This window comes from Pectinophora gossypiella, chromosome 28 (genome assembly GCF_024362695.1).
Source record: "Pectinophora gossypiella chromosome 28, ilPecGoss1.1, whole genome shotgun sequence".
In the NCBI taxonomy this organism is placed as follows: domain Eukaryota; kingdom Metazoa; phylum Arthropoda; class Insecta; order Lepidoptera; family Gelechiidae; genus Pectinophora; species Pectinophora gossypiella.
In genome coordinates, this window is record NC_065431.1 from 2,936,780 (window position 1) to 2,954,783 (window position 18,004).

At 40.2% G+C, this 18,004-nt stretch overlaps 1 protein-coding gene across 1 annotated transcript; it reads left to right on the forward strand.

Moving 5' to 3' along the window:
* Nucleotides 1–1,164: 1,164 nt before the first annotated feature.
* Nucleotides 1,165–14,205, forward strand: LOC126379144 (uncharacterized). Its single transcript, XM_050027786.1, has 6 exons — nucleotides 1,165–2,453; nucleotides 3,489–3,594; nucleotides 6,423–6,598; nucleotides 7,139–7,251; nucleotides 12,594–12,749; nucleotides 13,438–14,205. Exons 1-6 carry the CDS (start codon nucleotides 1,402–1,404, stop codon nucleotides 14,112–14,114), a joined length of 2,280 nt encoding a protein of 759 aa, XP_049883743.1. The 5' UTR covers nucleotides 1,165–1,401; the 3' UTR covers nucleotides 14,115–14,205.
* The last annotated feature ends 3,799 nt before the right edge of the window (nucleotides 14,206–18,004 follow it).

Genomic DNA, 18,004 nt, shown 5'->3' on the forward strand with positions numbered 1-18,004 from the left:
GCTGACAAACGCAAGTTTATCGTTTTTTAATAGGTACTGCGCCGAGCTGTCAAAAAAACAAATCAACATGCAGGGTTGCCAGATTAGGTCTTTTTTCGCAATTTTGGGGAAAATATATAAATATTGTTGGGAATGTTTTGGGGTAAAACGATGACGGGGAAAACATTTTTATTGTTTTAATGTTATAATTATTTTTTATATGTGAAATTTGACGACATCGCCCGTTTAATTCAAATTATTTATTTCAATTTAATATCCATAATCCCACCACCAGGCACCACCAGGCCTAGCCACCAGGCACGTTAGTTGTGTACAGTGACTGTACAACACAATATACAGTGGTGTCGCACCCCGGACACCTCATACAAAACACCTCGTTTTACACAAACACTACACATTGACGTTATCGTACACGCGCATCTGTGTGTGTGACGTGTGACTGTGGAGGGGTGAGGTAAACCTAGCTCAGCTGGTGATGGGGAGTGGAGACTTGCCGTTCTGAAATACGTAGTATTATTCTTTATTCTATGGTAGTGTATCCGTGTTTCGTGTATTGAGAATCGTAGTCCTGATGTTCTGGATAGTGTTCTTGATGGTATTGTGTATGATGGTGGCTCAGATTTAAACAGCAAACGGCTTGGTGTAAAGTAATTATATTTTCTTTAAATTGTTAGACAAAAACAAAAGTTATGGTAAGGCGGACAAGTTACGACATGTTGCGTGCGCGTTCAAAAGTCGCTCTATCTAATGTCAAACAGGGAACGTTCAGAAACTGACATTTTAAAATGAACGTTCGGAAATGAACTAAATAATATTGTTACATCGTACATATTAACAATTAACAATAATTAAAATTATTACGATAGGTAAATCGCATATAAAAGAATCTTATGTAAATCAATCGTGAGCGTAATTCGCCACACGTGTATGGTGTAATATTACGACGTGAGTTTCGTATATTTTTCTTTATGTAAGTACTTAAGAAAAGAAAGAGGTTTGGGAAAAAGTCTAATTTTTGTAGGAAATTAATGGGGAATTCAATAATATGTGTCTGGTCACCCTCGACACATGATTGAGTTCTTTTCTACTGTACCGACATTCTCCTTGTCGTATTTGGGATTTCCCCTGATAGATTTATATTTTCTGCAATTTCTGTGTCAAGTTTAGCAGTAAATGTAAATGTATACATTGTATTTAAACGAGTATCCTTTAATTTTATGAATTTAAATTGTTTTAATTATAATTTACGTACGTAGTTTCCCCAGCTTGTGTCTGTTTGTGAATTCTGTGATAATATAGTGCTTATTTTACGATAGTGGTGTCTGGACATACTCGAATATTAGTGTAAATAACAAAACAAACACGAATTTCGTTGAAATATAATAAAAAATACGAATAAAAATGACGGAGCATAAGACTATCAATGTGGCAAAAAGTAGAATTGTTACCCCATTGGCATCTACGTCGGGTAAACCTCACATTGTCATCAACAGAAATAGGAAAATAACAGTACTTAAAGGTGAGAATTCTAAAGAATTGTTTAAGAACATAATGCTAGCTCAAGCACAAACCTTTTTCAAGGAAGAAGTGATATATGAATCTTGCCCCGGGGACTTTTTAAAGGGACTTCCCCACAAGGTGGTCTTGATAAATAGATTAAACAAGATATCAAATAGCAGTAGGACCATAGCAAAGTTTACAAACCTCTCAGACGGAACGGTTGCTTTTGAAAAGACATCTGATCGTCTAACCCGACTTATAGGACAGAACAACTATGATTTAGTTTTCTCCACGCTCTGCTCTGTTATAAACCTTGAATTAAAGGTCAGAGGTATTATGGCTCTACTTTTAGAAAACCAATTTGAGGATCAAATGTGCCAAACGGAGAACAAAATTGAGTCTAATTTAGAATCTGCAACCACGGTAGACAAACACTGCCAAACCGACGAGAACTGCATGGAGTTGATTTTCAAAATGAAACAGAAGAAACGGATAAAGCGGTCAGTTTTAACACCATATGTTGTTAAAGACACACCTACGAAGAAAATTAAAAGAGTTATCATTCAACCAGACAATTTTCCAAGCGAAGTCCTTCAACCAAATAAGGAACAAAATAAAGTCATTGACACACTGGAAGATGATGGGGAACTGCCTGAAATTCAATTAAACAGTAACAGCAACGAAGGGAGCATTGGTAACTTGTCATCGTTCTCCGCTTACAGTAATCCGGCTATTTTGTATCCAAACAACATCTTAGAAATGATCAGTCAACGTACTGATAATGAAACAAATGTAGCTGCTTCATTAAATATTAAATGTGAAGACTCATCCCATACTTTGACTCCAGAGGTGTTGAAGACTATCCCGTCAAAAGAAGAAAGACATAAGCTGTTAATGGCTCAACTTATCCTTGACTGGAAAACCTGCCTGCAACATGATGAAGAGGGATATTTGTAAGTATACTGGCTTACTGCCCGCAACTTCGTCCACTTCGATTAGGGTTGAACCACCTCTGTCAGCATGTTATAGTATCCTTACGCATGCATAAGCACGCTATAACATGTTTACGCGTGCGTAGGCACGCTATAGCATCCTTACGCGCGCTATGACATGCTTTAACATGCGTAGGCACGCTATAGCATCCTTATGCGCGTTATAGCATGTTTACGCGTGCGTAGGCACACTATAGCATCCTTACGCGCGCTATGACATGCTTAAACATGCGTAGGCACGCTATAGCATCCTTATGCGCGTTATAGCATGTTTACGCGTGCGTAGGCACGCTATAGCATCCTTACGCGCGCTATGACATGCTTAAACATGCGTAGGCACGCTATAGCATCCTTATGCGCGTTATAGCATGTTTACGCGTGCGTAGGCACGCTATAGCATCCTTACGCGCGCTATGACATGCTTAAACATGCGTAGGCACGCTATAGCATCCTTATGCGCGTTATAGCATGTTTACGCGTGCGTAGGCACGCTATAGCATCCTTACGCGCGCTATGACATGCTTAAACATGCGTAGGCACGCTATAGCATCCTTATGCGCGTTATAGCATGTTTACGCGTGCGTAGGCACGCTATAGCATCCTTACGCGCGCTATGACATGCTTAAACATGCGTAGGCACGCTATAGCATCCTTATGCGCGTTATAGCATGCTTACACGCGTGAGTGGAAGAATAGAAGAGAGGCTTTTTTGCCCTGCAGTGGGACACACATGGATGCTAATAATAACAGTTCCCTTTGTTTCCATAATCTGGAATAGTCCTATACCAACCGGGGATTGTCTTTGGGTGCACTCCCATAGTGCATACAGGGATGATCGTACGTTGGTGTCACACCACATTCAGATTACATTGTCTCATGGGGCCTCTACGTGTTGGCTTCGGCCGGCCCCACACACATTTTCCAACAGTCCAACCCGAGAAATGGAAACGACTTACAAATGGTAATAATAATTAATGAGTACAATGTTAACTTCAGGCCTATCCATCGAGCAGTGTTGAATGGCGACTTGGATCTTCTCAGAAGACATTGTTTGGTGTTGCGGAACAAACAGGAGTCCTTGGATATACCTGCTGGAAACATGGTGAGTAGATCTTATTACTAAAGTGGTTATTTTTTAATTAAGATACCGAGTTTTTGTTTTTTATTATTTTAAAGGGTTCTATCTATTCAGCTTAAAGCACAATATGGGACAGAAAATAATTTTATTAAAAAATACTCTAAAATTTTCATTTATTTACCGACAGGAAATTCCACTTGATATCAACTCAGAATCATGGCCTGAATCATCCCCCTCAGTATTCGTTACGATGTCACTAGCATCCTGTATCTACCTAATACGTAAATTCAAGTATTATGTTATATTTAGGGTAACCCTAAAGTTGACTATTTCATGAAAGATGACCATTTCATGTAATGATCGAACACATCATGAAATGATCAATTCTAAGATCTGGTCACGACATTTACACCCACTGCTCGCCAGAGTGAAGGAATGTATCTATTTTGTAATATACCTACTTTTTATTTGTCATTGATTTCTGCGTAGTCTATCAGAGGTAGGTTGTGAACACATGGCCTATGTAAAATTAGTTTTCCTCCTGATAAGAACATTAGGGGAAGTACATAACATTGCACTCACACACATGTCACTACCCGATTACCCGGTCATACTACAGTGGGTGATTCTTTACTTCTCTCGTGTGCGTTGTGAAGTCCGTGACCTCATCAACCTTTAGGGTTAAGCGCTAATTACAATACCCAATCAACCCAGAATGATGCGTCAAGGTCACATCGAGATTGGGAAAGTCGACGCTCTTACTTACACTAGCTCGAGATCGTGGTTACCATGGTGACTCCCCACCAACTCGTTCGAGATCGTGGTTGCCATGGTGACTCCCCACCAACTCGCTCGAGATCGTGGTTACCATGGTGACTCCCCACCAACTCGCTCGAGATCGTGGTTACCATGGTGACTCCCCACCAACTCGCTCTAGATCGTGGTTAAAATGGTGACTCCCCACCAACTCGTTCGAGATCGTGGTTAAAATGGTGACTCCCCACCAACTCGCTCGAGATCGTGGTTACCATGGTGACTCCCCACCAACTCGTGCGAGATCGTGGTTAAAATGGTGACTCCCCACCAACTCGTTCGAGATCGTGGTTAAAATGGTGACTCCCCACCAACTCGTTCGAGATCGTGGTTGCCATGGTGACTCCCCACCAACTCGCTCGAGATCGTGGTTACCATGGTGACTCCCCACCAACTCGTGCGAGATCGTGGTTACCATGGTGACTCCCCACCAACTCGCTCGAGATCGTAGTTACCATGGCGACTCCCCACCAATTCGCTCCAAATCGTGGTTACCATGGTGACTTCCCACCAACTCGCTCGAGATCGTGGTTACCATGGGGACTCCCCACCAACTCGCTCGAGAGCGTGGTTACCATGGTTACGCCCTACCGATTTGCTATTAGACTACACGATCTGATCTGATCGGCAACCCCGTAAACTTGACGCAGAATGGATTGGCAAGTGTATTGAGGGACTTTCCAGGCTACGTTCTCCAAAAACACATTCTAACATTTCTAACTTTATTTATTTGTTTATTTTATCGTTTTATATGTATTGTTTTGTAAGTATTATTGTATTTCTTTCATGTATTTGTAGATACACTGCACACACACACGCTTTTAATTATGTTTTTGTAAACTACTTTGTTTTCATAGTATAAGTAAATATTATTATGTATTCATTCAAGTTGTATTTGTGGGAGACACGGCTTCCGTGCCTCACTTAGCAGGGTCCACAGAATACCAGCGTCGTGGCTAGCGCCGCGGCTTATGCTGAGTGAGGCCCTTTTATAAAGGACACCACCACCATCGTTGACCAGTCCATACACTCAATTATTTGTATTTCTCGTGTATGTTGTTTTTATTATGTGTTTTGTTTGATTGTAAGTTGTGTGTTACTCCGTGTTTTAAATTATATATTTGTTTTGTATTTGTTACTGTGGTGTCCCTTTATAATAAACGTTTCTTTCTTTCTTTCTTTCTTCTAAACACAATATAGATGGCGTTGAACAGCTTACGCTTAAGAACGCTTGACTCTCATTGTAAGGTCGCAGGTTCCATGGGCCTCTCTCTCTTATTCCCATCCGACGGTGGGATCTGCCTTCTTCGTACTTCTCTTCCACTTCGCTCGATCGGACGTGTCGTTCTCGGAGACATTGCATGAGCACATGTCCTTTTTGACCACATTCGCCCACCGTTTTTGGTTGTCCTTTTGGTCTAAGCCGTGGTACATTTAGATTGGCTGTAACATTACCCACGTAATCGGGAGATCTTTTTACTTGCCCAAACCAACGAAGCCTGCTCTCTTGTAACTTTTTGAATAAGGAATAATACTACGTATAGAACGGCAACTCTCCGCTCCCCACCAGCGACTGAGCTAGGTTTACCTCACCCCCCCCTCGGACATAGTTTAGACTTGAATCATTATGGCGTCAGACGTCACACACACACAGATGCGAGTACGATTACGTCAATGTGTGGTGTCTGTGTAAAACGAGGTTGTTTGTATGAAGTATTCGGGGTGTGCTGTTGCGAACGTGTTCGTGGAACGGGCCTAAACTTACGATTTTCGAAATTACACATTCCCGAGAAATGCGTTTCGGAGTTACGAGTTACGGCTGGTTTTCCCTTCGCGGGTTGGAAAATCAGATAGGCAGTCGCTTCTGTAAAAAAAAAACCGGACCTGTCAAATCTTGAGGTTATGTAAGCGGACCCTGTGAAAAACGGGATAATGGAAATGGGAATGTAGTTCTGTGCAATAAAGTATATTTGATTTGATTTTTGATTTGATTTGATAATGCAGGAGATGATGATGTTTATGGTGTGTTGTTCCAACAGACTGCGCTCCAGATGTCAATATTCCAAGACACGGTGCAGTACACCGTGATGCTGCTCCGGTACGGCGCGGACCCGTTGCTGACTGATTACGAGCACCGCACCAGCCTGCACCTAGCTGCTGAGGTGTCCTCCGACCATCTCACCGCCCACATTCAACACATAACCAGACACGCTAGGTGAGTGTCACACATTGGGGGTTTTTACCATTGATATCATCATCATCAGCCCATTAACGTCCTCACTGCTGGGGTACGGGCCTTCCCTATGGATGGATAGGGAGATCGGGCCTTAAACCACCACGCGGGCGCAGTGTGGATTGGTGGTTATTAACGACTGCTAATTCAGCCGGGACCACCGGCTTAACGTGCCTTCCGAAGCACGGAGGAGCTCGAGATGAAAACTATTTATTTTTTGGTGTTGGCATACCTCGCCCCACCGTAAGGCCGCCACTCCGTTAGTCTAACAGAAAGCTCGGTGTGGTGTGGGTACTTAGTTCATCTTGCGATGGATGTATGGTCACGAGCATCAATATGCATACATTTTGGTACCATGTCACATGAATTTTTTCGACAAATTGCACTGTAAGTCTCATTAACTGTCAAATATGTTAGTGCAACAGAGTCCTAAAGTGGGTACATTATATTGCTCATGACTATACCAGTGACTACTCCATTTGGGAATATAGTTGTGAACTTGTGTTCTGTCGATTTTTTCAGGGATATTCTACAAGACCATGACGAGTTATGGAAGCCTGCTTATGAGTTGAAGTCTGACGCGCAGTTGGCTATTATACTGACGGACCATATGTGCCAGATGGTCGATGGTGATGGTGAGTACAAGTACCTATCTAATTTGTCTGTCTATTCATCATCATCATCTCTTGCATTATCCCGTTGTCACAGGGTCCGTTTACCTAACCTGAAGATTTGACAGGTCCTTTATAGTTTATTTATTGCTTCATGCACATAATTATACAAGATGTTATAATGATTTATGATTAATAAGGTGAGTACATGACCCTGGTAGGGTGTTGGAAAATTTTAGCGGACTGCGTGATGGTCATAATAAATAAAAACATTAAATATATATATCAATTAGTGGTATTCGATCATGCTATATATCATATTTGTGATTTTATTATAAGAATTTCATTTGATCATGCTGTAATATGTTATATAGTTAGTAGAATCATATGTGGGGCTACACACAGACATGTGTGTAGGAACTAAACAATGTAAAATAGAATTAAAGAAGTATTATCTGGGCGCAAGTTAAACTAGGTATGTAGTACCTACCTACTAATTAAGTATAGCGAGTTAAGCGCATTCATTCACTCCTCGCATAAACCTGTACGGGTTTTCTGTTTAGAGGAGCGTCTTATTTTATTTTTAAGGATTTAATTTTTTTTTTGATATTGAATAACATAAACTGCCTATATACGTCCCACTGCTGGGCACAGGCCTCCCCTCAATTAACTTTAATTTATTTATTCAATAATGATATAAATTAATAACAGCCTCCATGGTCTAGTGGTTAGAGCGTTAGGCTCACGATCTGGAGGTCCGGGTTCGATTCCCGATGGGGACATTGTCGAAATCACTTTGTGAGACTGTCCTTTGTTTGGTAAGGACTTTTCAGGCTTGAATCACCTGACTGTCCGAAAAAGTAAGATGATTCCGTGCTTCGGAGGGCACGTTAAGCCGTTGGTCCCGGCTATTAGCCGTAAAAACACCTCCACCAACCCGCAGTGGAGCAGCGTGGTGGAGTATGCTCCATACCCCCTCCGGTTGATTGAGGGGAGGCCTGTGCCCAGCAGTGGGACGTATATAGGCAGTTTATGTAAAAGCAATATTGCAATTTGACATTTGCGCATACAAAAGTGAGTGCGCAATGCAAACAAATGTCAAATTGCAATATTGCTTTTTTTTTTCAATGAATATTGCTTCAATGTGGCCTTTTTAATCTCCTATCTCAGTTTATACGAAAATTACGGCATTTAGATCTGGTTTCGGATAACTTTGGGGATTCCCCGCATAGTTGTTCGTTCATTGGCGTATGTTAATGCACTTTGGAGGTCAAACGTAATGTAATCGTTTTTTTAAAAGGCTATTTTAAGCGACATATTTTACGGCGGCGATCCGTCACACAATGCAGCTCGGCTATACGGGTCCGGATTATAAAATCGTAAGTAAAAACATTGATGGTCGTAACATCGAACACTTTGCATCGAAAGGTCACTACAGCGAAGGTGCTTAGTATCGAAAGTATGCCTCATAGAAAGCATTCTATATCGAATTTACCACATCGGAGGTTCCCTACATCGAAAGTAGCCTACATCGTAAGTACCCTATATTGAAAATATCCTACATCAAAAGTACCCTACATCGATAGTACCTAAAAGTTTGCTACATGACTGCTATTGAAATACAATTAGTATGCATTGTACTTATTTATTTACTAAGCAGGAAAATTGCATTCTGAATAAATAATAGTGAAACATATTTAAACAAGCAATTATTTTTTTCTTCTGGCTTCCGTGGCTAGCGATGCGCCAATGACAAATCTTGAGAGTGATCTTGGTCTTCAATGATAATTGTCGTGGTATCATTATGTTATTATTGTGCAGTCGTTAAAACGAGGAAACTTTTCAAAAATAAAAAATAACGGATAGAGAACAGAATTTGGAAAAGGTGAGGATCAGGAGAGGAATAATAATAAAATAATAATAAAAAGAGGAAGTTAAATTTTAATATCATTAGTATTAATAAACATACTTAATAAACGATAGACTGAAGGATTATTTGAAGATAAAAGGATCTGGATAGAAGTAGGAAAAGGATTGTGTAAATGTGTGAAAAAGTTGAGCATATCCTCCACATCCACATCCTCCACCTCACCACACTCACATAAAGCGCTGTCCACTATATTAAATTTAATTAGATGAGCAGACTTACAAACGTGACCTAATCTCATACGAGTCAGGATGCACGATGCCGTCTTGCCCAACAGCAACCGCGAGAACCAAGGTTTTGCAGGAGTTTCACGTTGAATAGATGCGAAATATTTTCCTTTTGTTTGAGAACTGATAGACCAAACTTCCCTCCACGAACCACGTAGATACACTCTGGGTAGAGCAAGAAGGTCATGAGGGTAGATCTTATAGTAAGCCAATATCTCCACAATCAATGGCGTTATTAGCAAGCCTACCAGCCCGTTCGTTTCCACGGATACCCCTATGTCCCGGAATCCAGGCAAAAATTCAGTAGAAGCTTGACATAAGGTTTATAAGCGTTTAATAAATATATGGCATGCATACATACATACATAAACTCACGCCCGTATTCCCCGAAGTGGTGGGCAGAACTACAAATAATCAAGAAACTATTTGCATCCACTTTTGATACATAAATCAATAAATAAATATAAAATAATAATAATAATAAAGATGTGTCTACACTCAGCGGGATCCCCTGTCTGGGAGACATAAGAGTGATGCAGAGAATTAGATCTGGATTTGTTCTACTGAATTATGCTGAAAACAGAATTTGTTCCGTTAAAAAAACGGAAATACAAAGTTTTCTAACCGACCTCCAGCCAGCGGGATATTTCCCAAAGTTAAGTCTGATGAAGTATAAATTGGTATTAACTTTTAGATCTGTATTTATTCTGTTCAACAAAACAAAAAAAATACTTCTGACATCCTTACTTCAGTTACAATCAAGCTGCAATGAAACCTCCAGTCAGCGGACTTTTTCTCTCAATGACATTCTTTTGTAACTTTTACACTAAAATAATAAAAAATAACCTATTTACGACTATAATTTCACTTAAATTACCTATTCGTACATCTAGTGCTTAAATTAAAAAGTATAGAATTTGAAAGATATTATGTGAGTAGAATATAAAAAAAAACTATGTATCAAGTACAAATTGAAGCTGTGAGAGAAAAAGTCCGCTGACTGGAGGTTTCATTGCAGCTTGATTGTAGCTGAAGTAAGGACGTCAGAAGTAGTTTTTTTGTTTTGTTGAACAGAATAAATACAGATCTAAAAGTTAATACCAATTTATACTTCATCAGACTTAACTTTGGGAAATATCCCGCTGACTGGAGGTTTTATTGCAGCTTGATTGTAGCTGAAGTAAGGATGTCAGAAGTATTTTTTTTGTTTTGTTGAACAGAATAAATACAGATCTAAAAGTTAATACCAATTTATACTTCATCAGACTTAACTTTGGGAAATATCCCGCTGGCTGGAGGTCGGTTAGAAAACTTTGTATTTCCGTTTTTTTAACGGAACAAATTCTGTTTTCAGGATATTCAGTAGAACAAATTCAGATCTAATTCTCTGCATTACTCTTATGTCTCCCAGACAGGGGATCCCGCTGAGTGTAGACACATATAATAAAGGCGTAGGGATGTACGACCCCATCGCCCCCTGGTGAATTCATCAGCGAACCTGGTGAATTCAACAGTGCAGTCAGTCTCCGCAGGCCAGCTTGTGGCGAGCTGTTGGTGAGTGACGACACCACGGAGCTGAGATCCCCCGAGAGTCGATCAGGTCCTCCGTCTCCGGCTTGCCTTCACTGGCCGGCCGGAGTGGACCCCAGCGGGGGCCGCAGGACTCACCTCTGGCTTGCCTTCATTGGCCGGCCAGAGTGGGGCGTTAGAGCTATACGCTCGCAGGGTGGAAGTGAAAGATGCCGCCTCGCAGAAAGCGGTGTACACCTCTCGACACCCTGAGCTGCTCACAACCATGTTGCTGCCTTGCCGTCCAGTCGCTTCGGCTAGATAGGTGACCCATCCAGTGAGTGGCGAGTCACCGCCTGCTCATTTTATCCATGTTTACCAACATTGGTCGAGCAGGCGCCATAGTCCCCCATAGCTCCAGTATCCCAGTCCACTAACCCCCAACCCAATAGCCCAGTTCCCTTTGTTCCCATAATTTGCAATAGTTCTACACGAACCGGGGATTGTCTTTGGGTGCACTCCCATAGTGCATACAGGGATAATCGCCGGTTGGTATCACACCACATTTAGATTAAACTGTCTTCGATTTTACCTAAATAAACTTTATTATTATTATTATTATTATTATTTCTTAAGGGGCCTCTACGTGTTGGCTTCGGCCCCACGCACGCCTTCCAAAAGTCCGGGCCTCCATAGGCTCGAGATATGGAAATGACATACAAATAATAATAACAAATATATAAATATTAATAAATATATAAATGTTAATAAAATATGTTTTTCTTTGTAAAACACTGGTTCACTTTAAGTTTGAATCCCCATACTTACATATTGCGGCAGCTTTTACACAGGAACCGTATTTGATATAGGCTTCGAAGCAAACTTTCGATGTAGAATGCTTTATATGAGGCAAACCTTCGATACTAAGCACCTTCGCTGTAGTGACCTTTCGATGCAAAGTGTTCGATGTTACGACCATCGATGTAGAATGCTTTATATGAGGCATACCTTCGATACTAAGCACCTTCGCTGTAGCGACCATCGATGTTTTTACTTACGATTTTATAATCCGGACCCCGGCTATACCACCCGGTAACCGGTGCAGAGGGCACTCGTTCACTATGTGAGATATGGTTTGGTCCGGGTGACCACATTCACAGTATGGTGACTCCTTTAAGCCCCATTTACATAGGTGATGGTTTGACTTTCCATAGTCGATCCTACACCGGTTCGGATGCAGCAGAGACTTGGTTAAGGGAGCTTAAGCTGGATATTTGATCCAAGCAGGATATTTGTCTGCCATACGCAATAATAATAATACGGCGGCGATACGGCTCGTCACCTATCGTTTAGGTCTGATAGAATGCTCGGTGAGGTGAGGAAGTAATAACCGGGACCAACCTCTTCACATGCCTTCCGAAGCACAGATCATCTTACTTTCGGACACTGGTGATCAGCAGTAATGTCCTAACCAAACTAGGGACCACAAAGTAATTTTTGTAATATACAACATTATTGTTATTGTTAATTTTTGTGATATGTCCCCACCGGGAATCGAACCCGGGACCTCCGGATCGTGAACCCAACGCTCAACCACTGAACCACGGAGGTAGTTAATTGATATCGAGAAGTTATTATAATTCTCGGAAAAAATGTCCGTGTTGTGATTTGCTGCTCATTATAACTTGTTTTCTTCCTTCCAGGCTACACACCGCTGATGCTGGCGTGTAAGATGGGTAATTATACAAATGTCCGCCAACTGATGGACGCCTCACCGGCGTCGCTGAACCTGCAGAACCCCAACTCTGGGAGCACGGCGCTCTTCCTTGCCGTCGAGGCTGCCTGCCTTGACGCTGCCAGTAAGTAGTGTAATATAATGCAATCCCACAGTCTCTGCTTACCCCGGTGGGAAATAGGCATGAGTTTACATAATGTAGGTATACAAGGTAAGGGAGATAGATGGTTCCGTATCCACCGTGCTTCGGAGGGCACGTTAAGCCATTGGTCCCGGCTATTAACCGTGAAAACACCTCCACCAAGTGGCCTCTGTGGTCCAGTGGTTGAGCGTTGGACTCACGATCCGGAGGCCCCGGGTTCGAGTCCCGGTGGGGACATATCACAAAAATCACTTTGTGATCCCTAGTTTGGTTAGGACATTACAGGCTGATCACCTGATTGTCCGAAAGTAAGATGATCCGTGCTTCGGAAGGCACGTTAAGCCGTTGGTCCCGGTTACTACTTACTGATGTAAGTAAGTAGTCGTTACGTGAGTCATGTCAGGGGCCTTTGGCGGCTCAATAGTAACCCTGACACCAGGGTTGATGAGGTTGGTACGTCACCTCACAACCCACACGATAAGAAGAAGACCTCCACCAACCTGCAGTGGAGCAGCGTGTGTGCTCCATACCCCCTCCGGTTGATTGAGGGGAAGCAGCAGTTATATCAATAAGAATAGGTTACATCTAAGTATTGGAGTGTGTGTGTGTTTGTGTGCAATAAAGTACATTTGATTTGATTGTGAAATAAACTTTTTCTTTACAATTTCAGACCGCGCCAACAAGTCAAAAGTGTCTGATCATTTCTACAAAACAATACAGTTGCTTATCGAAAACGACGCCAACCCGGGGATCGAGAACCTACAAGGCATGAATGTACACGACCTTCTGGGTGAGATTAACAACGGCGAACTGTCAAGGCTAGTATGTACACAGTTAGTAAAAAAAAACGGTAAAGCGGGCACTGACAATAAGACTGTACAACCTACTGGCCCCAAAGAGACCCGAAACGCATACGAACTGAATCTAATGTGTATCAAGAAAGTAAATCCTGACTACAAGACTGATAAAGTTAGGAAAACAAAAAACGTAATCCCGCCGCGAACAGTCGATAAGACTAAAACAAAACCCTACAAAAGAAAACCAAACATTCTGAGAAATGTTACGCTGCCGACTGCCAAATATGTTGGCAAAGATTTTAGCATGACATTTAATAAGACAACACCGAAAGACAACCTAGTTACTACACAAAATAGCTTTAATTCAAGAGACAAAAATGCTGTTATCCCTAGTACTAGCGTAGGAAATAATTTAAACCTATTAAATACAGTCGACCATAAGAAAACTCCCGATGTGGTTCTAAACATTGGGAAGAGAGATACGGGTAAAGAAAAGACTGTTCAAATGAAATATGGAGGGTCAGAAAGTAAGAAAGCAAAGGGTTCTTGAGCTGACGGAAGATTAACGTCCTAGGCAAGCCTCAGGGTTGCCAGGCCCTAAAATACGAAGCCGGACTCTTCGCTATATAAGGATGGATATTTTCCCTCATCATCATCAATTTAAGAGCCACGCTCTTGTCGGAGTAGCATTCTCCATGCTACTTTTTCCTCTTGCCTTCCGCCCAAAACATTTTCCCTAAAAGCCTTTTTTTTTAAGTGACTTATTGTAGATTTGCCGCAGAAGGCCGGACCAATATGGAGCGTTGAAGGCTCTCACCCGGTACAACGTTTAAGACAACAGGCCTGAGGGTGCCCAGTTAGGCGCGAACCTCGGCTCAGGGCGTCGTCTGAGAGGAAACATATTTGAAAGAACCCCTATAAGCCGGACATCTTTTTCAACAGGCAAACATACTGTTTTTACAGCTGGGCTGATGAAAAAAGTATGTGTAGTCACACGCTGGTCGCTCTCCGCTCGTGTGCCCGCCTGGCCCTTCAGCGGCCCGTGGTCGTAGGTATCGCCACTCTAACAAAAAGCCTAACAAAATCCGGACAAGCCTAACACGCATATATTTGACCGGATACGACCGCTAAAAGCCAAACATATACAGGGTGTTAGTAACATCGTAACTAATACTCAGGGGGATGATTCAGACCATGATTCTGAGTTAATATCAAGTGGAATTTTTCGTCGCAAAATTCATGTTTTTTTTTATTTATTTTTTAATTATTTTCAATTCTATACTTTTGCGAAGGAAAATTCTACTTGATATTAACTCAGAATAATCAGCTGAATCATCCCCCTCAGTATTCGTTACGATGTCACTTACACCCCACACAAGTACATACGGTAGCCATACAAGTAGGTATGGGTGTTAGTGACACCATAACGAATACTGAGGGGGATGGTTCAGACCATGATTCTGAGTTGATATCAAGTGGAATTTTCAGTCTGAATATTCCTGAAATTTTTTGTGTTTTTTTTAATTATTTTCAATTCCATACTTTTGCGACGCAAAATTCCACTTGATATCATCTCAGAATCATGGCCTCAATCACCCCTCAAAGTTTTTGTTACGATGTCACTAACATACTGTATAGGATTTTATTGGTATATATTTATGAACTTTTTCATTAATTGTGTAAACTGTAGTTGCACATGGAATTACTTTAGTACCATGTCGCAATATTTTTTTTTACAAATTGAACGGTTAGTCTCGGTCATGTCAAATTATGTTATTGCGACAGAGTTCTAATCTAAAGTGGATACTTACATGATATTGCCTATGTATGACTGTACGACTGTACTGTCTCTGACTAATTATATATAGGGTATTAGTGACTTCGTAACTAAAACTTTGAGGGATGATTCAGACCATGATTCTGAGTTGATATCAAGCGGAATTTCCGTCGCAAAAGTTTAAATTTTCATGAAATAAAATTTAAAAAAATATTAAAATTGTCATGTATTTTCCGACAGGGAAATTCGCTTGATACCAACTCAGAATCATGGTCTGAATCTTGTCTCTCAGTATTTGTTACGGTGTCACTAACACCCCGTACAAGTACGTATAGACTCAAGTGTGTATGTTACTGACACCGTAACAAATACTGAGGAGGATGACTCAGTTAAATATCAAGTGAAATTGTCCATCGCAATAGCAATTGAAAACAATTTATTGCAACACAAAAGTCATGAATTTTGCGACGAAAAATTCCACTTTATATTTACTCGGAATCAGAGCTGTATCATCCCTCTCAGTATTCGTTACGATTTCACTAACATCCTGTATTCGTTGCAAATTATCGTTTTTGTAATTAAGATATGTGCCTAAGTTTATAGTATATTATGTTTTGCACAAAGGTTCGTTGTTTGACTCATGCGTCATTATCATAACATATCAACGTAATTGGCTATTTGAGAGTTGTAACATTAAAACATGAAATATGTCGGATAATATGGTAGTTTTATCATTTAACGATAATTATCTAATAGTTTTTTTTCAGTTTGTCAGTTATAAAATATATAGGCGTTATTCACTCGTCGAAGATTCAAATTCAAATACATCTTTATTCAGTAGGTAACATAGTTACACTTTGAATCGTCAATTTTTACATAACGAACGTCTCATCCCCCTAAAACCACTGCAGCTTCTCACAATTCTGGAACAATTATTGCCTAAAACTCTACTATGACATTTTAGTAAAATCTTGTTTTATTTTTCATAAATGGTCGTATGAATTAGGTCTGCCTTTAATATTATTTTCAATAAAATTACGTTTTAAGGGATCTAACATTTTCATGGATTAATATAAATTATAGACTATTTTATGTATTTTTTTTTTTACCCGCCATGGATTTATTTCTTTTTCTTTTTTTTTGCTCATCGTAATAAAAGTTTACGGCGTAAAGTTGAACATACTGATTGCAATAGTGAATCGAACACGTCCTACAAAAAGTTGGATCGATCTGTGAATCTCGCCGATCCGATTATCGGCACCCTGACTGCCGATCCGACTATCGGTGAAAGTGGAACGCGCCTAAATGGAATGATTAGTCTGACAGCAGGACAGAAAGATACAATACTGCTGAGTGCGAAAGAGATAGGTATTGTTCTGTCCATACATCTGCGCGTCGCTGCAAATTAACCAAATGTTGAACTACCCGCAATATTTGATTAATTTATACTGAATATTTTGATAAAAGGACAGAAAGATAGCATCCAGACTAGTGCGAAAGAGACAAGTATTGTTCTGACAGCTGCTTATAAACAATAGCGTCCGACTGATAGCCAAGAACCTCCTATAAACTTATGCTATCCTGGTACATTCGCTGCGAAATGACCAAATTTTGAACGTTCCGCCGTAATCTTTCAGTTGAAGTTATTTATTTTCTGGTTATAATTTTTCCTCTTGGTGTTTAATGCTTTCTTTAGATATTGAGACGCAAAACGAAATATGTAATGAATATTCCATTTATTATTAAAATTAAATTATTTATGTTGTTTGTTTCTTTAGCCCGATTCGTACCGCAGAATTAAAATTAATTTAAAAATATCAGAGGCGGTAAGAAATTTGCCAGTAAATTGAAATTTTGTATCAAAATCTATTTATCTATAGATAAAATCTATTTATCTATAGATAAATAGATTAATTTTACGCACCGGTATTAATTTTAAATTTATTTTTTATTTATGAAGTCTTAATTACCTTTATTTCTTTTTTTAACTTATTTAAAATCCATAGCGCAAAATGAAACATTTTTTGTTGCAACAGTGAAACGAACAAATCCTGCAAAAAGTCGATAGATCTGTGCATCTCGCTCTATCGGCATATACCTTTTTCAGCCGATGGGACTGTCGGTAAAAAGTGGAACGCGCCGAAATAGTTTTTTTTGGACAGCAGGACAGAAAGATACAATACTGCTGAGTGCGAAAGAGATATGTATTGTTCTGTCCATACACCTGCGCGTCGCTGCGAATGAACCAAATGTTGAACTACCCGCAATATTTGTCTAATTCATACTGTTTATTTTGATAACAAGACAGAAAGATACAATACAGCTGAGTGCGAAAGAGACGTGTATTGTTCTGACAGCTGCTTTTAAACAATAGCGTCCGGTTGTAAGCTCACGATCTCCTACAAACTTATGCACTCCTGGTACATTCGCTGCGAAATGACCAAATTTTGAACGTTCCGCCGTAACATATTTTCTGGTTATGATTTTTCCTCTTGGTGTTTAATGCTTTCTTTGGATATTGAGACGCAAAACGAAATCTATTTTTTTTTTTTAACTTTTTTATACCACGAAATCTATATTCTATATATTATTAAAATTAAGTTACTTTTGTTGTTTGTTTCTTTAGCCCGACTCGTACAATAGAATTAAAATTAATTTAAAAA

Bases quoted from the DNA above. Each gene is read 5' to 3' on its own strand.
- LOC126379144 (XM_050027786.1), top strand. From the start codon at position 1,402: ATGACGGAGCATAAGACTATCAATGTGGCAAAAAGTAGAATTGTTACC. The intron at 2,454-3,488 runs GTAAGTATACTG...TGTTAACTTCAG, and splicing joins CATGATGAAGAGGGATATTT to GCCTATCCATCGAGCAGTGT. The intron at 12,750-13,437 runs GTAAGTAGTGTA...TTACAATTTCAG, and splicing joins TGCCTGCCTTGACGCTGCCA to ACCGCGCCAACAAGTCAAAA.